Source organism: Mastigoproctus giganteus, chromosome 14, assembly GCF_048544385.1.
Source record: "Mastigoproctus giganteus isolate SK-2022 chromosome 14, ASM4854438v1, whole genome shotgun sequence".
Classification (NCBI taxonomy): Eukaryota; Metazoa; Arthropoda; class Arachnida; order Uropygi; family Thelyphonidae; genus Mastigoproctus; species Mastigoproctus giganteus.
In genome coordinates, this window is record NC_143588.1 from 115,556,804 (window position 1) to 115,581,310 (window position 24,507).

Here is a 24,507-nt window from a genome sequence, read left to right on the forward strand (position 1 = left end):
TTAGCTTGCGTTGCCTCCTGATCATTTAATTCTTGAAAACTCCTTTTTCTTCTGTGACATTCATGTGTTCCATTGTGCAATGACACCTTTAGAGCTAATGACCATCGCATTCGTGTAATTGGTACGCTTAATCCACAGAAAGATGAGAGTTTCAGAAATGTGACTGCATGTTTCTTATTGAGTGTTTCTACCAAGAGATCTTCGGATTTAAGTCGCCTTACCATTCCTGGTGAACCTGCACCATTCTCCAGGTATCGCTGGATAACAAATGGAGAGATTCTACTTAGTGACTCGAGGGTGAAGGAGTGAAATATTAAAATAGTTGGGCAATTTTGATTCTCTGTCTCTACTTTGTCCTTCTTCGAACTGATAGATTCAAAGTCGTTATTTCCAGTTAGATACATTTCTTGAATGCTGGACTAAGCTTATTAAACTGCGGAAAGTTTTCAAAGTCCATGATTCTCCTCTAGCCATGGCGATGGGGTAAGATATTTTTCTCTGAGTTTCAGCCTCTTTGAGTAAACAGACAGATAAGTTAAGCACACATGTTGAACGTTTAGAGAAAAAGTATTCGGAAACGGATGGACTTGATCAAGAAGGCATAGATGAGCTTATTAGTATTATGAAACTCTCATGAGGACAGATTTTTTTAATGATTCTATGAGTGAAAATAAGGGGCTGCTGCTTGGGACATTTGATTGAAGTGTGTAAAGCCTTGGATGGATTGAGTAATCTGAATGTTAATGGAATTCTTCCACTTGCTGAGACTACACACATGGGGGAGCTAAAATTCAAGTCGAAGAAGAATGGCTGCAGGGTAGATGTGCCTTCAACAAGTGGGTGGTTGATCGTTGGAATAGGCTTCCCTCTGTTGTTATGGAAGTGGTTGGGTTAAATAAATTGAAGGAAGAACTAGACAAATTCTTAGCGGGAACGAATGGGTTAACAAAATATCCCTCCAATATTGTCCTTCCAGTGAAGATAACCGCGCTCAGGCCCAGGTTCTTTTAGAAAAGACTATATATGCATATGTAGGCAACGTAAAGTAACTGATATCGGTTTCTAATCGGATAACCTCACACATTAGGTCAGAGATTCACAAAGTGTGAAGTGCGCTTCCCCGTGGATTTCACACGTGATTTTTAGGGAGGGGGGGCTGTTGTTTTCTTGAAGCAATTTTTTAACCAAATATGGATCACACTAATCCAGATACAAAGCGTTTTTTATTTATTTCTTTTAAGCTAAATGTGTGGAAGTATATACTGTATTAATTTATAAAATAATTTATATTTATAGCTAAATTTTAGGTCAGAACTGTTTATGTTTACTTGTTTGGGAACGTATGTTTACTTGTTTGGGAACGTATCAATTCGTTTAGCTTTACTTTCCCACCCCATGGCCCAGAAAAAAGAGAAGAAAGAATCAAAGTCACAAACAAAATAGTGTTTAGAAGTTCAGCATTAAAAAAATTATCATCAGATTTTTCTGGGAACTAAACAGCTGGCAACGCGTGAACCCAGCAGAGGGAGAGAAAGCGAACTCACTATAGATAGCCTGAAGAGTTGGTGCATGCTTATCTCCTAGGTATCAGCAACGTGATTAAGAATTTTTCTATAAAAGACTGAAAGCTGTAATTGAACAACTGCTTTACGTTGGTGTCAACAACCTGCAAAATGAAAGCTGTAATTCTTCTTGTCCTCTTTGTGCATGGTAAGTTTCAAGATCATTAATATCGTTAAAATACTTTAACACTCTGACCTTTTAGTTCTTAAGAATGTACAGGGTTATCGCAAAATGACACCAATCAGTGCTGTCAATGACCCGATGGATTTGGACAACATGGATTCTAATTGGCTGAGAGGTATACCATGTGAATAATCTCCCAAAATATGTAATTATATCTTTTTCTCTTTACACCAAAAAATGGGATGGTCTTAACACGTTAATAGAATCAACTTCTGAATATACGGTTGCCCAATTTTGTGGTACCACACCCTTACAAAGTTCTCCCGCAGCTGAATCTTACTTGTTGGCTTCTTCTGAGCAATTTTAGACGACATTATGTACCAGTAGTAGATAAGTTGGGGGTGTAAACACATTTGCGTAAAGTCTGGAGGGATTTAAACACATTTGCATACTGTGCCACGAGCGCTGGTGAGAAAATTATATTTAGTTCTTATTTCGTACCTTAGATGGCGCCACGTGCTTATCAAACACCATGTCATCTCATAGTTCAGTGAGTATTATTGTATATTTTCTTCGGCGTGTGTCTTCTTATAGTTTTTAATCCTTTATTGATCCTTTGATAAAAAGAAAGTTCCTTGTCTTGTCATAATATTTATTAACTAATCCAGCAGAGTCTTTTTTCTTGTGTGCGTGTAAACGTTTTTATAGGTTCGTTTCCTTAGAGATTCAATCTGAAAATACATTTTTAATAGAACCTTTTATTATTGTATATCTTCTCATATTTTTATTATTGTTTTTGTGTGTGTGTCCTTCAGTTTACCTTCGCTTCCCAAAAACAGGGCTCGGTCAGATGTTAGGATTCGAAAAACTAGGCAGAGACTTAGAAAGTAGAGTTTACGCTAAGTACCAGGCAGGTATACTGTAGTCAGAATTGCTTAGCATTTCTTCAAGAGGACTAGAGACCTCAAGAGCAGGTTTATTATTATTATTGTTAATCGGCACCTTAGGTTGCTGCGGCACAGTCTCAATAGGCGCGGAAGAGACAGGATCTGATGTTTGAGTACCCACTTCTGTTTTGAGTATGGCCTTCCTTTTCTTTAGTTGAGCTACTCGGGGTTCTTAGGTATGTTTCAAGAGTATCGGCTATTCTGTTAATGCCTTCAAGTATCATGTCAAAGCCATTTGTTTCCTGCCCTTCTCTGCGCAATATCAAATCCTCAATTTTCTCGAGAAGTTGTACCCAGTTTTCTAGTTTTTTCCCATTGGCCGAGATATATTTTTTTAAATTATTTATCTGGCTAATACAAGTGGCATTCAATACTGAATTTTTTCTATTTATATCTCTGTTTTCGCTACCGGGTTCAAACATCGCAACAGATTTTGGTTTATGGTCTTCCTTGTGGGTTACTGCTCCGGGGGCCACGGTTCAGGTATGCTGTCCGAATCAGGCGGTCCAATAATTGTAAGGTTATTCCTAGAAACGCTAGAGCTACATTTAGTTGGGTCAACACCGGAGGCACGTATTGGCCTGTCACTTAGACATCTTAATTGACCACATTCCTTTCGTGGGCAGGTAGAAGATTTAGATTTCTTCATTGTTAGGCCAAATGGAAATTTCCAGACAAGCTCTAAGGATACTTGAAGGGTAGATCTATACTTGGACGTAGTAAGAATTTGAATTCGGGGAAAATTCCTAAGGGAATTGTTGGATTATCCCAACAGCAGGGTCAATACTAGCACTTTTGACCTTGGAAGCCTATTGTTCCAGAATTCTGGCACTCCAGTAACATTATCGACCGCTTAATATTAATTTTAAAATTGAAAATCGCACTGTACCTGTTACTTGTGGAATGAAATGAAAAGGATTGACGTACAGCTTCATGGATTCCGCAGATCCCAAATATGGATCAGTTTGGTGAAGCTAATACAAGATCATTGTACCTAAACTGGGAGCACACAAGCATGCGACCTGACGCTGGCAAGCAGTCTACAGTCTATCGCATTATGGGTTTCAGCATGGGATGAAGTTGATGAAATGCTGATTGACAAATTCTGCAAACATTATTTACCAACGAGTGCATAGGGTCCTGGAGGGCCTTAATCCAGCTCTTATCTTACCAACTGAAAAAAGAGGTTTCTAATTTTTTGACCAATGAGCATAAGTTTAAATAAAGATTAAAGTAACAAATATATCACAGCACAGATGGCTTATATGGGGGAGCAGGTCAAAAAGCTTTTTAAGTCCAATATACATCGCAAAGGTTTTTGTGAAAGGCAATATTGCCAATCTGTAATGTGACTTTACTGGTTTGTTCACAGGAATTCGGGTTTGTAATTATGTTCGGCTCCATTACAGAGATAAAATGTGGAAGGTGAATGAAGATGGCAACTGTTGAGAGAATCAAGCAATGTGCAATCATGCACATTGCAAAGAGTGACGTTTTATCATGAGATCACAGCGTTTTGAAGCTAATAAAACTTAGTTTTTCGAAGGCAGATATTGTGGGGATTTCTGAGACGTGGTATCACACAGATATAAGGAATGCAGAACTTGAATTTGGGGAGTACAATGTGTACAGAAAGGATAGGAAGGGAAGGAGGAGCGGTTATGCTATTAGTTAAGAAACACACAAAATCCAAGGAGCTGAAGCCAGTCGACATCGCTGGACAGTGCAGTGTCGAGTCAGTTTGGTGTGACATAAACATTGGGAGATCAAATTTGAGAGTAGGGGTGTGCTATAGGCCTAATGACTCTGATGAGTATAATAAGAAACTGTACAGAGAAATAGAGTGGGCCAGTAAATCAGACAGTCTTATAATGGGGGATTTTAATTTCCCAGATATTGACTGGAATTTGTGGGTTGGTCACTCGCACACTAGCAAGGCTTTTGTGGATTTATTGGATGATTGTTTTCTACATCAGCATGTTCGGGAGACAACTAGAAGGAGTAATACTCTTTATCTGATTATCAGTAGTGATTCTTCATGCATTAGGAATCTGCAGATAAATGAACCACTAAGTGGCAGTGATCACAGTGTGCTGAAGTGGGATTTACTGAAATAGGTAACTACCATTAGGGGTAAAGGGAACGGTTTTTGCTTTCGTAAAGGCGATTACGATGGACTGAGACAGTATTTAAATTCTATACAGTGGGACCAACTGATGATGTTACCAACAGCAAATTCAAAATGGGAAGCATTCAAAGAACTTATCTTGGAAGCTACTAGGCTTTACATACCAACTAAGAAATATTGTTCAAGGTTTAGGCCAAAATGGTTGTCAGATGAACTAATGAGACATGTGGCAGAGAAGAAAAATGCATGGGATACATACAAATTAATGGGTGACATGGAAACCTATGATAGATATAAGTTGGTCTGTAACCAAGTCACAAAGGAGATTAGGCAAGCGAAGGCAGATTATGAGAAATCCTTGGCAAAGGATGCAAAGAAAAACAGCAAAGAGTTCTTTACTTATGTATACTCTAGAAGGAAAGGGATGATTCAGATCGGTCCACTGGATATTAATGGTTCAACTGTTGATTATCCTGCTGAGGTGGCTAACAAACTAAACGAGTATTCTGCACCTACATTCACACATGAGGAGTTATTCAGGGATGGAAATGCCAAAAATGTATTAAACTCTGGCAGTGAGCTCGATGATTTTGTCATAAGTGAGAGGAAAGTAGAGAAGAAATTGTTGAGGATAAACGTAGAAAAGGCATCCGGGGTGGATGGGATCTATCCAGTTATATTAAAGGAAGCAACAAAGGGAGTAAGCAAACCCTAAGCCATAATTATGAGAACTTTTTTAGACTCAGGGGAAGTACCCATGGACTGGAGATGTGCAAATGTGACCCCAATTCACAAAGGAGGATCAAAGGCTGACACAAGTAATTATAGACCTGTGAGTTTAACTTCTGTTCCAGGAAAATTAATGGAGGCCCTGGTTAAAGAAGCACTGCAGGATCATCTAGACAAGACTTCAGTTAGAGCTCGGACACAGCATGGTTTTGTTAAGGGGAAGTCTTGCCTGACCAATTTGATTGGATACTATGATGCAGTCACAAAAGAACTGGATGCAGGGAATAACTTTGATATTATATACTTGGATCTTAGAAAGGCTTTTGATACTGTTGCACACGGAAGACTGCTGCACAAATTGGAGCAGTGTGGCATTGGAGGCAAATTGCTGCTGTGGATAAAGGGGTGGTTAAGGGGGAGAAGACAGGGAGTGGTAACCAATGGACAATGCCCATCGTGGACTAATGGTATTAGGGGTGTACCTCAGGGTTCAGTATTGGGTCCTTTATTGTTTTCTGTATTTATAAATGATATTGATGATGGTATATCAAGCTTAATATCCACGTTTGCAGACGATACGAAGGTTGGCAGGGTTGTCAAGGACAGTACTGACACTATGCTGCTGCAACAGGATCTGGAAAGGTTGAGCAGATGGGCTGAGAGGTGACAAATGTAAAGTACTACACATGGGAAACAGCAACCCCAGAGCAACGTATCAACTCTGTGGTACTACACTGACAGTGGTAGAGAATGAAAAGGACCTGGTGGCAATTGTGCAGGCAGATATGAATTTATCTGAGCTGTGCAGACGGGCTGCAAGAGTAGCTCATGGTGTCTTGTCAATGATATACGGAAATTTTTCTAGCAGGGATAAGGAGGTGATTATTCCCTTGTATAAGGCAATGCTCATTCCACACCTAGAGAGTACTGCATGCAGGTCTGGAGGCCTCATTTCAAGAAGGATGTAGAGCTGGTGGAACGAGAACAGAGAAGGGCAACAAGATTAGTGAATGGAACAAAGGGTTGCTCTTACGAAGAAAAGCTTACGTTTTGCAAATTGCAGTGTCTGGAGACTAGGGGCCTGAGAGGTAATCTGATTGTGGTGTATAAGGCTTTGAATGGTTTGGGCATGCTCAATGCTGATGGGATTCTTCCTCTTGCTCAAAACAATCACCTGAGAGGGCCTAAATTCAAATTGAGGAAACACAGATGTAGGATAGCCGTGCGGAAATTTGCCTTTAGCCAGCGGGTAGTTGGTTGGTGGAACAGACTTCTATCCTTTGTCGTGGAAGTTGATAGCCTAAATAAATTTAAAGCTCAGCTGGACAGCTATTTCGAACGAACGGAGGGGTGAAGTGGAAGTGTTTTTTTTTTTTTTTGGCTGATGCTACATAAGCTTGATTTCTTGCATCAAATGCCTCCACTTATGCTAATGCTAATGCTGTGCCACTTCAACAATGAAATAAAAAGTTGGAAACAGTGGAACCGTCCCTTCATCCCCTCCTAAAATGTTTCGAGTGAGCTGGGAAAGCCATGGGAGCATCTTGTGGGATGCAGAAGCAGTGATCCTGGTTTATTTCCTGGAACGAGATGCCACTATCAATTCCAAATATTATTCTAACCTACTGAGACATTTCCACAATAAATCAAAGTTCAACTAGCGAAAGAAATTGGTCAAAGGAGTAATCTTGCCTCAAAATGACGCACCAGCAGACACATTTTTATCTCCGGAAACACTGATAAGATACTGAATCTATGAGATTTTTCATGTTTGAAAACAGCTGGCAACAGGTGAGACTACCAGACAGAGAGATAACTGAAAGATCTGAAGCACATTTAACTGCTTTCTTTTGACGCTGGCATTGTAAGAAGTTTAGAACTCCTTCTATAAAAGATTGAGATCTGTAGTGAAGGGTTACTTTGAAGAGTTTCTTCATATTTATCAACTCCAGGAAGAATAATGAAAGCCCTAATTTTCCTTGTCCTGTTTGTGTACGGTGAGTTTCAAGATCATCGGTATTCTTAACACTGTTTTAACATTGAATTTGATCTTTCAATACTTAAGGTATGTCCTGGGTTATTGCAACATCTCAAAAAGCTGTCACTGACTGATTAATGTGACTGCTTTAATACTGAGGTTTTTCCACTCTTCTTGCTGTTGCTGTTCTAGTCTGCAAGTTAAATTTTCTTCTAGGATTGCAAAGGAAAAATGAAAAAGAAGTTATTGAAGCTAAACATAAAAAAGCACTTGGAGGGGATGAGATCTTTCCAATTATAATGAGGAAGGCACTCAAAGAGGTAAGCAAACATTTATCATGATTAGAAAGACATTCCTGGATTCAGTAGAAGCCCTATGGACTGGAGAAGTAGCAGAAATGCATCCAAATTTGACAATATTTCTTGATTCAATATTTATTTATGAAGGCATATCAGCATTACGGTTTAAGTTTACAGATTATACCAAGGAGGGCAGGACGTTAATACTAGTTAATTATCAATAATCAGGGCATACTGCTCCAAAAAGCTCTTTAAAAGTTTGACATGTAGGTTGAGATGTTGCAATTGAAATTTAACATTGACAAATGCCAGGTGATGCATATACTCTGTCTTCAGCAAACTTCCACCTAATCTTCAGGCTAACTTAACACATTCTAAGCCATAAACACCTCAATGAGAACTCTTCGCTGGTGCGTAGACTTCAGACGCTTGAGCCTACGCACTGGCTAGGAGATCTGATTCAGGTTGGAATCCACATTTGCGGGAGGATGTGGATCCTTCAGAACAGGTGTAGAGAAGAGCAACAAGATTAGTGTGGGAAAAAAGATACCCTTACCAGTACAGATGTGACTAAAGAGTTTGTCTTGAAATAGATTGAGTAAGCTTAATGGAAATGGAATCCTCTCTCTTGCTCAGACTACACCTAGAGAGGTATAATTAAAATTGAGAAAAGATGGTTGCAGAATAGATCAGGATCACATAGACAAGGCTGCTGTTGTACTTCACACAGAGCAAGGTTTGTTAAGGGTCTTGTCTTGTCTCGCCGATTCATTGGATACTACCATGTGATCACAAAGGAATAAAAAATAATATTGATATCATATATTTGTACCTCTGGAAAGCTTTTCATACTATTGGAAATAAAAGACTGCTGTACAAATTGGAGCAGTGAGACATTAAGGGCAAGTTGTTGCTGTGGATAAAGAGATAGTTGAGTGGGAGAAGACAGAGGGAGGTAATCAATGGACACTGCTCTTCGTGGACTAGTGTTATTAATTAAGACGTGCAAGGTTTGGTGTTGGGCCCATTGTTGTTTCGTGTACTTTTCAATGATATTGAAAGTTTATCAAGATTAATGTCAATTTTGCAGATGATGCAACGGTTAGCAGGGTGGACAATGACAGTATGCTTCTGCAACAGGATATAGAAACGTTAGACAGATGGACGAGAAATGGCAATTGAAGTTTAAAAATGATAAATGAAAACTACTGCGTATGGTTAGCAGGAATCCACAGTAAGGCACGAACACTGCTGTGCTAAACCCAGGGTAGTGGGAAATGAAAAATACCTCGAGTAATTGTACAGTTAGATAGAAAGTTCTTTCAGTAATACAGACAGTGTGCCAGGACAGCTCATGGGGTTTAGTCAAAGATATATAGGAATTTTGCTAGTAGGGAAATGGAGGTGATTATCCCATTGTATAAGGCAATGGTCAGGTGATAGCTTGAGTACTGCATACAAGGTTGAGGGCCTCATTTAGGAAGTATGTAGAGCTGCTGGAACAAGTACAGAGAATGGAAAACGAGATTGGTGAGGGGAACAGAAGAGTTTTTTCACCAAGAAAGTTCTAAAAACTGCCGTGTCTGGAGACCAGGCATCTGTGAGGTGATCATATTGAAGCGTTTAAGGCTTTGAATGGATTGAGAAAGCTGGATGCTGGTGGGATTTTTTCCCTTCAGGAAAAATTCAATTTGGTGGGATTTTTTCCATTCAGGAAAAATCCCACCAAATTGAAGAAGGACGGTTGGAGAATAGATATGCCGAAGTTTTCTTTTAGCTATTGAGTGGTTGATTGCTGGAACAAACTTCCATCTGTTGTCGTCGAAGTGGATAGCTTGCGTAAATTCAAGGAGGAACTGGACAAACTGTTGGAGGGAATAGATAGATGAAATGGGAAGTTTTTCTTGCTTAAATAAGCTTGCTTTCTTGCATCATTTGCTAATGTTAATCAACTACTAATGTTAATATTTCTTTATTTATTTTAAGCTGTATTGCTTAACCAGGGTTGGTGGTTCATTAAACTCCACATGACTAAATAGCTAAAGAACTTCAATATGCTGCTTGACCATTGATATCATGAGCATTCTTCTCTATTTTTTGCAGAAGTGGAGTGCCATATGAACATACCTTTATTTTAAATGACGTGGGAAACTTAATTCCAACTTGCCAAGGCTTCTTGCCTCGTCGTACGCAGTAATACTCTAATGTGAATATTCTTAGACATTTTCTTGTCCTTGTTTAATATATTGAATTGAATTATAGTTCTATTTTATTCATGAAAGCTTTAGTACAATTGTGGGAATGTAAAAGAAAATATGTTACTCTATTTTAAAAGGAATCCAAGCTCAGCAAGATCCTCAGTGCGGTTCGGAATTTTTTCAAATTTCAAGCGATGAGCATTTAAACAGCTATTGCGATGGGTAAGTCCTAAGAGATCCATTTGTTGTTTGCTGTTAAGTAATGCCAGATGGAAATATTTCTGATCCTTGCAGTTAGTCCTAAACTAAACTTTCATTTCGATGTGCACAGCGAATAAAATTTAAATAGAACTAAATTGGGGGACTGGGCAACAAGAGTAAAGAAACCACAGACAAAGATAGCTGGTCATCTTGACCGATAAAAGCAAAAAGAAGGGCATAATCGAATGATTCATAATAGAGAGATTTTAATGATCGAATTACTCGAATAATTTGTCACAATTGAATGATTTCCATGAATCGTTCAAATAATTTCCAGAATGATTTGTCATATCTAATAACTCTGAATGATTTTAAAAAATGGGCTGAATCATTCCAATGATTTATCATAATCGAATTATTTTCACAATGCATGAATCACTGGAATGATTTTCCAATATCAAATGATTTATTTTCATCATCGAGTGATTCAAATTATATCAAAATGATCGATTATGAGCTCTCGATTATGCCCTTCACTACTCATGCCCTAGAAGAGGGGTGGGTGTGACAGAAAATGGGAGAAGTAAAGTTTCTGGTAGAGATCAGGAATGGGCAAGGTGTTAAATACAAGTTAATTAAATCAAATCTAAAGAAATTAATATCAATGAGTGAGAAAATCAACCGAAATTCTGCAATATTTATCCAAAATATTGCAGAATCCCTGTTTCTTTAACTCAGTCATCATAAATTTAATGATCAAATAATGTTAGGAGTATATTTTAAATAAAAGTGACATTTTACTTTTACAGAAACGTAAAAGAGGACTTGCTATGCTTTTCGGAAATGCTGGAGCAAAAAGCGGACGAGTTATCACAGCTCCAATTGGAGAGCCAAATCAGATTAATCAAGGCTGTCTGTGAAGAAGGGTCTAAACTTCGAAAGTGTAAGTATGATGAAGACGACGCATTTCGATATCTTAATGCGCACAGGACCGTACATAAGAGTAGAAGAAACATTTAAAATGAGTGTCCACTTTATTAATTGCCCTCAATCTTTTCACGAAATGGAACGATCGTCAGATGCTCGTATCTACGTGTGCAATTCAGGAACAGAATGAGCAAGGAAAAAGATTCAAATGACCTTCATAGTGCCATGATCATCAACGCCATACGTGCGGATGAGTATTAGTATCAATGGCAATTGATGCCAGAAAACTAGCTTGAGTATCAGTGCAAAAAATTCCATTTCATCAATCCATCCCCTCCAATAGTTTGTTCATTTCTTCCTTGTTCACTTCCTAATTCATTTTAAAAATATACATGGTCTGAATTCTAATCTTAAAGATGTCCATTTCGGTTTCCAATCTGCCAACCCCCAAGTAGTTTATCTGACAGAACCTCAGTTATCGGTTGATTCAACCACTGCTCATCTCAATGTCCGAATTATTCGCTGTATGATTCCTTTCGCCTCAAAGGTGGTACTTGCGCATTTGTCTGTTCTGATATTCCCTGTCAGAGACTTGGCAATTTGGAATCTTCTCTTTTCTATCTTCTCTGGCTTAAAATCTCTCTACCACATTGTGTCAAATTCATCTGTTGTCTCTACCGTTCCCCCACCTCCGCTAATCACTTGGAGCTCTTTGACTTCCTCTCTTTGCAACTTGACTTTCTCCAGTCCAACTTTCCTAACAGTGAGGTAATTTTCCTTGGTGAATTTAACGTTCTCAACTCCAGCTGGCTTCCGTTTTCTAGTTGCATTGACCCAGATGGTTGAGGTGCTGAGGCTTTTGCAATTACCTACAAGAATATCGGACAATCCTAACCATACAGCCAACACGCTTGACCTTTTCTCACAAACAACCCTTCTAAATGCACGGCCGAAGTGAGTGGTCCTTTAGGCACCTCAGATCACAACTTGGTGATTGTCACTTCTCCAATGGAGCCTTTATCTCATGGCTATTCCCAACATCGTATTGTTTGGCATGCAAAATGGGATGACCTGCGACATTTCTTTTCTTTGGTCGGATTAATGTTTCAAAACTATTGATGTTAATGTTTGCTCAAATGGTTTCAGTGCAATTATTCTTGCAGGAATGGAATCCAACACTCCACTTTAAAATCTCGTCCTTTATCTAAACGTTGGTTTTCCAATAAATGTGCTAAGGCTGTTCAAGAGAAGAATGTTGCATATCGTAATTGGATTGTTTCTAATTCTTCAGTTTCGTTTTCTACCAACATCAATGCTCGCAACAATTGTAAAGCAGTTAATAATCAGTCCAAACTAGAGTTTGAACAGGCTAAGAGTAGAAAACTTGCTTCTTCCCCTAATTTTAGCCGAGCATTCTGGTCTCTTGCCAAAGATATTGGCCGCAAAATTTGCGTTTCTTTGCTTCCAACTCTGTACAAAAAAGATTATTCTGTTGCCACTTTAGCGAAGGATAAAGATGACCGGCTAGCATCCCATTTTTCTTCCACTCATGTATTAATGATCTTCGTAAAACACCTCCCCCCATTCCCAACACGCTCCATTCAATGCCTCCTGTGGTCTTCCATCAAAAGGATATCAGAAGGATTTTGATGAATCTTGATGCTAAGAAAGCTCCAGGTCCTGATGGTATTTCTCCACTTGTTCTCAAAACCTGTGCTACTGAATTTACTCCTGTTTTTTGCCGCCTTTTTTCACTTTCTTATTCCAAAGGTGTTTTTCCTTCCGATTGGAAATTTGTTCATATCCAGCCAGTTCCTTAAAAAGGGTGACAAATCCCTCCCATCCAATTATCGTCCCATTGCAATTACTTCTACTCTTTCTAAAGTAAAGGAGAAATCAATTAACCGCCAACTCTTAAACTACCTAGAAACCTTCCGTCTGATCAACGATCGCCAGTATGGTTCCGTCAGTGTCGATCCACTGGTGATATTCTGGCTTATGTTACCCATTTATGGACTAATTCAATGGAAATTTTCGGTGAAACACAAGCAGTTGCTCTTGACATCTCAAAGTCTTTCGATCGTGTTTGGCAAAAAGGTCTTCTAAACAAGCTTCCATCTTATGGTTTGCCAACTGTTTTTAGTAATTGGTTATCCAGTTTTCTCTCTGATCGCTCACTGAGGGTGATGGTAGATGGCTCGCTGTCTTCTAACTTCTCCACTAATGCCGGTGTCCCCCAAGGTTCTGTTCTTTCTCCCACTCTTTTCCTCTTTTATATTAATGACCTTGTTCCATTGACTGGAAATCCTATCCATAGTTTTGCCGATGATAGTACATTGCATTCCACTTTCCATTTTGAGAAACCTTATCCTGCTCAATCAGCTTCAACTTCTCGAAAATCTGCTACCAATTCCTTAAATGCCATCTTCAGGTAATTTTCCAGTGGGGCAAAGACTCTGTATAGTTCATTTCAACCCTTCTGAAACTCAGCCTTGTCTTATATCTCGCAAAAAGGATTCTTCTGCTCCTATGCTTATCTTTGGTGACACTCCAATTTCTTGGCATGATGATAAATCTCTTTTGGGGGTTACCCTGACTTCTAATCTCTCTTGGCACAAGCGCATTACAAATATTGCTTCCTCTGCATCTAAAAAACTTGGTTTTCTCTTTCGCTCTCGGCGTTACGTTTCTTCCAAACAACTGCTCACTCTGTATAAATCACAAATTCGCCCTGCCATGGAATATTGTTCCCATATCTGGGGTGGTGCCCCCAAAACCTCTCTCACGCTTCTTGATTCCATTCAGAAGAGGGCAGTTAGGGTAATCAATGATTCATCTCTAACAGAGTCTCTCCACTCGCTGTCTCATAGACGCACTGTTTCTGCTGCATGCCTCTTCTACAGATACTTCCATGGGCACTGTTCTTCTGAATTGGCTTCTATAATTCCTGCTCTCTCATTAAAACACTCCGAACACGTGCCGCCACCAGCCAACATCCATTTACTGTCCAAGTTCAAACCCACAGAACCAACTTTTCATCTTCCTCGTTTATTCATTCAACTGCCGTTTTCTGGAACAGCCTTCCTTCATACGTATTTCCTGAAAATTACAGTCTACAGAAGTTTAAGTCCAATGTCAACAAATATCTTCTTTCGTCTTCTCAACCTCCAACCCAACCACAGTACTAAGTACTATAGGTTCTAATACCTCTCATGTTTGGGGTTTACTTAAAAAAAAAAAAAAAACTGAACCATACTTCCTCAAGTTGAATTTTTGTCCCCTGATCAGGAGAAAGAATGCCATTAGCATTAACCTTGCTCGAATTAAATCTCCTCGCAGTTGCTTAGTTTGCAGATGCTTCAAATTTGAGGAACTAAAACGTTTCTTGGTAAAAGCACCCTTTTATTCTCTATCAAAGAATTTCCTTTTGGGCTTCCCTGTACCCTTTTCAGGAGCTCTACATCCTTCCTAAAATGAGTCCCCAGACCTGTATGCAGAACCACTAGATATGGGTTCACCACTGCCTTATATAATATCCCCTTATTCTCAATCAATCACCTAAGGACAATCACCTTATTCTCTCTACCAAATTCCTGCATTCCTTGTTCTTTGACATTGGTCCAAGAACAGCAGGCATCTTGACCCTAATGTCCTATTGCTCTAGTTTGCACAGCAGTCTTTTATGTGAAATAGTGTCAAAAGCTTTCCTAAAATCCAAGCAAATGATATCAAGTTATTTTTTTTTTCATCCAGTTCCTATGACACTATAACATCCAATGATATCAGTGTTCCACAGGGGTTCGTCTGGACATCATTCATCAAATGGAGATTAAAATATTTGACTCTTAATATTATTCAAAATGTATATAAGTGTGCTAAACACGTTTAACAGTCATAATTTACGGTATTCCATTAATACAAATGGATCTTGCGAATCTTAAACTCTAATTTGTAGGTGTTGTAAGATAGACGCTACCTTAGTGAGTGTTCCTATGAGGAGGGTTGTTTCTTATTCGATTCTATTAAATAAAGAGTTGTGTATTAACGTCCGACACTTCAATTCTATTAACTATCCTGTTGTAAATATAGGGTGTAACTTACCAGAATAAACTTTGCAATATTCAGCAATTGGAACAGGATCCAACGTCTAGGAATAGGATCCAGCAGCAAAAGATTCTGAAGACATTTTTGACGAGATAGCCTCAAGAAAAAGAAGTGCTTCTCTCAGGTTAAGACTCTCTTTGTCTCTTTGTCTCCTTCTGGTTTACTCCGTGTCTCTCTCTGTGTCTTTCTCCGTTCACACTCTCTGTCCTCCTGTGTGTCCCCCCCTTTTTTGTCTCCTTTCTACTTATATACAGGGTGTCTCAAAAATACGCGACACAACTTCAGGAATGAGTTCCTCATATATAGACGATAAATATATTTTATATCAACATAGTTCTGGAAATGCTTGGTTTCCGAGTTTTGAAGGTCTGTTTATGACACTTAATAGTTCACATTACCTTGTAGTAATTGTTCAAAATGTCCACCTTCTGCCGGATTACATGGCTGACATCGACGTCTCCTGGACTTGCGAAGACGAGGCCATATCAGCATGTTTTGTATTGTCTCACAACCTGCCACAATTCGATTACGAAGAATTTCCACATCAGCTACCAGAGAGTCGAATGCACCATTGACTTTAAATGGTCCCACAAGAAGAAGAAATCTAGTGGGTTTAAATCAACTGAGTGTGCAGGCCAGGCAGTTGGTCCACTCCTCTACCTCAGGAGTCGTAGATCTTGGTCATCCTCTGTTGGCCAGACGAGGTGTAAAGGTCCCATGTTCACAAAGGCGGCAATGAATACCTTCAAACATTTTCCTGTCTGGACATCTTCATTCTGGGAACATTTCGTGGTACAAACGACGAGCCTCCAGAGCATTGTCGTCCGCCAAACCGTACATAAAGTGTATATCCGCTTGCTCCTGATTTGAGTACATGGTCGGAATGGAAAATCATCAGATTCTTTCAGTACCTTGTGATGAAGGAAATCACCAGCGGGAGATAAGACATTCCAGTTAATAACTCGGGAACACGCATTTCCGAATATCAGCATATCTGTAGTTGGCGATTTAACATTACTTTGATTTCATTCCATGAAGAAGCCATGTAGATCATAGAAATAAAGGAGGAACCGCTCGCTATTCGATCGGAATTCTTAATAAAGTGGCCACTCAGTGTATATTTTATAGTAATATATCATATAAAATAAATAAATCATGCTGTAAACTGTTCTTTGATTTCCATTGTGGTTCTGAATAATTGGAATCATTTTCTTCAGGCTTATTATTTATTTTGGAGAAACTGAAGGAGGCAATTTATCTTGTGACACCATTAAAATGAAATGAATACAACCTGTTCTTCTTCGTTTTCAGATTATATACGATTAAAGGAGTGTTCAAATTCAATATCGGATTCACTAAAGGCCTGTGAACCAGAAATTCATTATTATGATGACATTCTCGAAGCGATATGCTGGTAAGTATCGAGAGCAATGTTTGTCTTTCTCCTTTACTTTATCGATTAAACGACACATCATTTTTAAAAACATAATTCCACGTGACTTCTCTCTACAAGGTCCATTGAACGTCCCACTCGTTCGCACGCAGTCGTGTTAGAGGTGTTGTGTTGCTCAAGGTTTTGTCATTCTTTTAAGAGATTGGTCGATTATTGTAGAGTCATTTAAGCAGATACAGGCGAGGTCAGGGCTTCCTTTTTAGGAGAATAAGTTGACCATAATTGAATCCAATGATCAGCTCCTCTATACTAAATACTATGTGTCCAGAACTCTAACTGATGATTCTTCATCGGACTTCAGAAGAGGTGATCGGACGTCAACATTAAATGCTAAAATTAAACTTTCCTTAATAATAATGCAATCAGATGAGTCAATGCCCCCATATAACCACATAAATTTCTGCGAATTGCTGTTCATGGTAATAGGGGCGTATGTTCGAGATTATGCTGATGAAGTTGCAAGGGTTCTGATATGATGTTTGGTACGCAGGCCCAGAGGCTTCACCACATGCAACTCTATTCCACAGCTGCTCAACGTTCCTTGGACCAATTACAATTAAGTGTTCTTCGAACGTTCCCTGTACCAATTACTATTCCTAAAATAATATTATTCTATAAAGTTTTGATTCTATAAAAATTCCTCACGTAATCGATGGGACTCGAACTCAAGCCTTTCTACTCAGTGTGTGGAAGATGGCGATTCTTCAAACTGTGCTGATATTTTTGATTTTTGCACTTTTCCATTCTGGTTCTAGGGTTGTCCAAGATTACAGAATTAACGGCTGTTTCACTAGAATGTCCAGAATACATTAGAGCACTGAAACAGGCTATAACAAGAACCATTAATGAGTAACATCGACCAGACCTCTGCCCTTAATGCAAGTTTCTCTAACCATGAGGATGTTACCATATTGCAACTGAATGCTCATCGCTCCCGGAATGTCATAGATGAAGTACGAGTTGCTATCATTGAGAATTCCTATGATTTGCTCAACTTACAAAAACCCTATTTTTCCAGAAGTCTACATGTACACAACTCAAAATTAATGGGTTTCCCAATCTCTGCCCGGATCGTAAATGCTGACGCAGAACGTCCAGAATCTGCAATAGTGGCATTTAATTCCTCACTTGATATAACAACTATTTCTTCCCTTTGTAGACCAAATGCTACATGTGTACAAATCTCTTCACTTTCTCATACATTCTATGTATTTGGTATCACTCTACTGTCCTCTATCTGAAGATATCCAAATCTCCCTGAACTATCTAGATTCTGTCATTGAAAAACTATGCCCATCAGTAATCATTATAGCTACAGACTCCAATGCCATGTCTCCATTATGGCTTAGTACCTGCACTGACCACAGAGGACGACAAATGGAGAACTTCATACTGGCCCATAACCTGCACATCCTAAATAAATCCGACAAACCAGTACTTTCTCTACAATAAATGGTGAGTCTAACATTGAGTTGATTCTCACAGCTGCAAACATACTAAGAAAATATCAAACTGGTCTCTGATTGATGATCTAACATGTAGTGACCACCGTGCAATTTCATTTAAACTAACCCCAAATTAAAAAATCGGAGGTTCCCTCCTCAACAGAATCTTTGCTATAAAGCATATAAAATAGCCACTGTTCTCGGAATCAGTTAAACATGGCTTCCGTGATGAAATTTTAGATTCATTTAGTCAACTTAATGCCGAAGAAGAAGCCTTCTGTATCCAAACTGGCTTACTACGAGCAACTGAATGATCGACTAAGAGAACGGTTCCAAAGAAATCATCTGTTCCCGTGGAATCCCCAGCAGACGGGTTAAAGAAGACGTGTTCAGATGGCAAGGAAACTTTATCAAAGATAACGCCTTGCCCTCCCAATGAAGTACAAAGATTCGGAAATGAATACAGAACCATAAATTATCAGTATAATCTCGAAATCTCAAAGCAAAATATCGCTACCTGGCAGTCTTTCGTCTTCACTGTGGGCAATTCGACCCCGTGGGGTCTAATTGCCCACAGTATCATGATACTGACACAATGATTCTGGATAAACTGTTCCCTCTGGATGATCAGTCAACAGACTCTCCCACTCAATCCATAACAAGAACCCTCAATCTTCAATACTCCTCCACTGTGGATACTGACCTGTTTACTCAACAACAGCTTCAAACAGCTTTAAATAAAACCAATGTCCAGAAATATCCTGGACTAGACTTTCTGGAAAATACTGTCATTAAAAAGTTCTGAGAAACTTATCCTAACATCCTGTTAAATCTCTTCAACAAATGTCTTCGCTGTGGTACTTTTCCCCATCTCTGGAAGAATGTACTACTCAAACTACTAAGAAAACCCAATAAGCCCCTATCTGACCCAAGAGCTTTCCATCCCATTTCTCTCCTACCAAATTTGGGAAACTCTACGAACAACTAATCGCCCCAAGAATCTATGATCTTTTCCAAGCTGAAGACATCTTTTCACCTCACCTGTATGGATTCGTTAAGGGCAAGTGTTGTGAATATGCATTTCCTGTGTTAAAAAAATACATCCAGAATTCCACAACAAAATATGAAATGGCCATCTTCATAAACTTTGAAGGTACTTTTGCCTCCCTCGGAAAGTGCCTCACAAGCTTTTGGAACATCTCATGCTCCTCTCAGTTGTACCAAGCTATACGAGCCTACTTTGATCACAGATATGAACAGGTTACTTCCAAAACCTGGAGGGCAACATGAGCTGTCAATAGAGGATGTCCTCAGAGCTCTGTTCTGGCGCCGCTCTTCTGGAACATTATACTAAATACGTGGCTAACCAGACATTTTGATTTTGCTACTCCATTAGCATATGATGATGGCCTTCTTATGCCTTCTCAGGCAACTCCAAGCAACGTATTCAAGGAAGAGCTTCTCCGGTCTTAAAAGATCTCATTAGATGGGCATCTGCGAACAAACTTAAAATATCCCCATCCAAATCGTGGTACGTGATCATTAAAGGTCAATTGAATATCCATTGTCTTCCTATCTTGAAAACAGTTAACACACAAATACCATATGCCAAGCACTTAAAACATCTCGATGTGATCATTGATGATAGGCTCATTTTTACTCTCCCCGTGTACCACCTAATAGATAATATCAAGAAATTTACTATGGTTATTGTTAGGATTACAAGAACTGACTGGGTGCTTGGATGCAGAGTTCTACTCTTATGTTACAAGGCAGTATTCATACCTATTGCAACCTATGCTGCTCTGGTTTGGTATGACAGGAAATCAAAACTTCAAACTGAAATCAAAACTACTCTCCTTGCAAAGATCCGTGATTCTTAAAATGCTCCGTTCCTGCAGAACTGTCTCAATTGATGCCCTGCAGTTCATAGCTGGAGTATTACCTCTGGACTTGCACATTTTACTTCTTTCAAAAACATCAGACCTGCATGGAATTCTATGGAATACAGAATGATGGCCTTGTAGACACCAAAGCTGAAAAAACCCAGAAATTTTGACTTTCTTTTGGTCTGTTTTAACACAAATTTGGCAAGATCGTTGGAATACAACTCCTAAAGGCAGAACTACATATAAATTTATACCATAAGAAAAATTCCCTATGGTTCTCTTCAAACTTCTACACATCATTTATCATAACTGGACATGGCTCTTTCAGTTCAGAATATGGAATACAGATTCTTGACTTTGTCTCCAAATGGAACCACTGGCTCTATCAGTGCCCTCTTTATGCTGACCTAGGGAAATCCCTACAATGAACACCTTCTCACCAGGCAATGAAAAACATCTAGTAGAATCTGCTTCACACCTTGGAATCCTGCAACGATTTGCTTCTGATTTATTTGCTAGAAGAAAACTTCTGTTGGCCAATATCGCTTCAGCTTGACCTCCTGCGGTGCCTCCAGAACCTTCAATAAACTCCACTGTGAGTGGTGTCTTGCAGATATAAAATACTGTCACCTTGAATAGTTCTGAGAAGTTCACATAGATCCAGTTTTGTTTTATTACTTTTATCCCCTCAGGCCTGGGCAACCCAAGAATTTCTTGTATCCACTGGTATTGTGCTATCTCCATTGAGTGCGGGACTTCGCCCTCTTCAGGGCAGACAAAGATTGTAATGGTCTATCTCCACTTGGCTAAGGATATATCTAGTTGTGGCCCACCTCCTCGTGGTGTAGACGGGAATCGGGCACGCTTTCCAGGAGATCGGTTGTCTGGTGGCAAAGAGGCCAGAAACAATTAAACAACACATAATTTATACAAACAGAACACTACACATTTCTGTGCACAGGGTATTCTATCCTCACAGAGTAACATGGCAGAAAGGAGCTTATGTTCCTGGAGCCCCTGTGCAGGAGATACTACACATGTCTACATGTCTACATGTTTCAGGGGTGCCCCTAGGATCCATCAGCTACTTAAAAACCTTAATAGCTCTGTTACATTTGTTGCAAATAAATTTCTCAAGTTCCTGTCTTATATTTTCGTGCTTGAGCTGAGGAGGATAATTTCCATGGTAGGTTGTAAATCAGAATTTAGAATAGATCGAATAGCAGGTTGTTAAACAGAAATGACTTACTCTTTTCAAATGGACTTCATTGAGAGAAGTTTTGCTTGTACAGAATTTTGTTTAATTATGTAGAACGTTGTGGTTGCGATTATCTCTATCTACATCAAGTAGCAGAAGACAAGAATTCAAAGTAGGGTTGTGGTTGTTAGATTTTAGGAGCATCAGCGACTAAGGCCATATTGCTCTGTGTATATTGTCCATAAATTGTGTTGTTTTGTGGTCGATTTTCTGTTTGTTGGACAAAACACCGAAGTTTCCAGGAGAAAAATCCATGCAACTTAAAAAAACTGCAGATACAGTTGCTGGCAGGTTTAGGGTTTTGGATTGGAAAGCTTATTTATTTATTTTCGTCTTGTTAATCATCGTGGTGAGGTGGCGTGATTAAAAAGAGGAAAATGAACCTGTAGCAGGGAGACAGTGATTTTAACTCGCAATGGATTTTACGATATATTTGCTCCCTATCAAAAGGTGGTGTGCCCTTTCCTTGTGGGGTCAATTCTAAAGTTTGTTTTCTGTTTATTACCTTATTATGTCTATGAGGGGTTTGTCCTATCTTTCATTAAAATAAGCCCTGCATTAACCCAGATAATTCCAAGGTCTAGGAACGTGGACCTTCCTGGTCAGATTAACTATACAAGTTTTCGATTTTCTATGGTCTAGAGTGATATAACAATGTATTTGGGTTTCTTCAATCTTATCTTTCAATCTAAAGGTCTATCTTAAATTAATCTTTCAATCTTAAATTAACAATTCAAGTTGAGTTTTGTTCTAAATAAGGAGACAGAAACAATAGCTGTAACTATAAACGCAACAAGTTTAATAGGTAAAGAAAGTAGATACACTTGTGCGATAAGGCAATGCTATGTAACTGATACAAAACTATCATTAAAAACATTACAGCAAAAGATTTTATCAGTGTGGACGTCTAGACAACTAATATCGAATTAGTCCTATTTACTTGCATTTGTTTGACTTTATTCCACTTTGAATCAATGAAGGTCGCTAATTGCCCTTTCAATTAAAGGAAGATAAGGTAGATAATTCCCTATCTTTACTCTTAAGATTTCAAGTGCTAGGTCGCTTTTAAAATAACAGTATTGTAGCCAAAAATGTTTGGAGAACTCAAGAATAGAGTCAATGAACAAGTAAATACAGCTTTGTCTTTTAAGTTTCATTCGTTAAGATTTTTGATATAATTTAGATATAGAGTTTCATGTTTTAAGTTTTGTTTGTTAAGATTGTTATGATGTTTAATACAGGGTGTCTCAAAAATATTGGTACAAACGTTTTTGGGGAAGTAGGTAACATCTAAAGGAATGTGAATTGCATAGGAACCCATAACTGAAATGCCATGGGAAAGTAGAAGCAGAGGCACAAGAAGCAGAAATGACACAAGACAGTAATTAGTGGCAAACATTTATTTGACATAATATTAACAATGGAGTATGAGATGGATGCATTTCATGATGTTACAACAGATGCTCCAAGATTCCACCATGAGACGCGATGCATGCATGACACCGACGCAGCATGGATTGATGGACACAGTTGAACACACCTGGAGTTTCTTTGACAGTAGCAGCAGTGCAGACGAGTATCGACACGAGATCCATTTCCTTCTCCACAGGCAATTCATACACAATGATTTGATGGCCCCCACAGAAAGAAATCAAGGCACGATAATTCAGGTGAGCATGGGGCCAGGCAACGGGTCCACCACAGTCAATCCATCGATGCCCAAAACTCCTGTTCATGAACACACCTTCCATAATGGACAGGTGCCCCGTCATGTTGAAACCAAACGTTGCATCTCACATTTGCTGGAACATCATCAAGTAACCCTGGTGGAACTTGTTCAAGAAAGATCCGATATTTAGCAGAGTTCATGCAGGATGGTAACAGGAATGGGCCGACTAAGCAGTCACCGTACCTACCCATACATTTATTGCGAAGCGATGTTGTGCCGAGGGTGCACACCATGTGGGCCCTCTGCTAATCCATATACTAGGTGCACATCTGCCAGCTCAAAGTTTATATATCGATGCATCCTCTTCGTGCCGCGACTACTGCTAAAATGAGTAAACCAGAAATTTTCCCTCTCGCAAACTGATGAACAGTGCCGTGTACCGATTTACGGTGATGTTTCCGGTTACGGATTCCTATGCGATTCACATTCCTTTACATGTTACCTACTTCCACTAAGCGTTTGTACCAATATTTTTGAAACACCCTGTATACTTTTAAATATAGGCAGGCCGAAAGAAAGGGAGATTGGTATATAACCATAACTAAACACTTGGAAGATAAACTTACCCTACAGATGAAATGTCGATCTGAAGTCGTTATACTCTCCTCTTGTATTGAAGGTTCAGTGATAACTTAGAAAACTTTACTCGCAAACTAGACGCATATTTAAAGATTCACGTTTTACTATGTTAACGTTAGTTAATACTCTTTCCCGATATCATACCATACATTAGAAATGGGGGGGATTCAGCCTGAGGCTCCTAATGGCACCGCAACTTCTTCACTCATAATTATGTGTAATTATTTGATATCGTCACAGCAGATGCTTGTTTGTGAGTATTTAAGGGTACTTCATTCTTTCAAGGGCATTTGTCAAAAAGTCAATGTGTGGAACAAAAATGATGTAACATTAATTATACTTAATGGAACATTATTTGTTGTTTAGTATAATCTTTGCTCCTTCCTACTGGGAGAATCAATGTGCCACTAAAATAATATATATATTTTTTTAATTTCCAGCAACGGATACAGATTCAAGGATACACAGGTTATGGATTGTATTCAGAAAACCATTGCTGATGAATGTGGAAAGGAACTGGCAGATGTATCTATGGATTACTTTAGTATCGAGATGGATCCTTTTTCCGAGATATGCTCTGATGTCCTACACAAGTGTATTGATTAGTTCCTCTCATGTTCTTCGTATGAAATAATCTGAAAGAAATTGTAAACCCTTTTTTATTTATACGCGTTAATAAAAGAGAGGAGATTAAAAATCAATCAGTTTTAATTCACTACTTGGTAATAAAGAAGACATAAGCACACTGAAATATAAAATAAAAATAAAATTATAAATAAAAGTAAGAAGAAAAATATAATGATAATAAATAAATAAATAAAATAGAAAAAAAAAAAAGTGAATCGTCTAAGATTGGACAAATCCCGCACCCACTGGAGGCAGTGCAATACCAGTGAGAGCCAGCGATCCTCGGGTTGCCCAGGCCTGAGGGGATAAAAGTAAAAAAAAACTGGATCT

The 24,507-nt window shown here is 38.9% G+C and overlaps 1 protein-coding gene across 1 annotated transcript; it reads left to right on the top strand.

Moving 5' to 3' along the window:
• Positions 1-472: 472 nt before the first annotated feature.
• On the top strand, positions 473-24,156 carry LOC150075604 (uncharacterized). The gene is made up of 4 exons (XM_090388578.1): positions 473-483; positions 10,976-11,109; positions 16,509-16,611; positions 23,991-24,156. Exons 1-4 carry the CDS (start codon positions 473-475, stop codon positions 24,154-24,156), a joined length of 414 nt encoding a protein of 137 aa, XP_090244704.1.
• Positions 24,157-24,507: the final 351 nt, after the last annotated feature.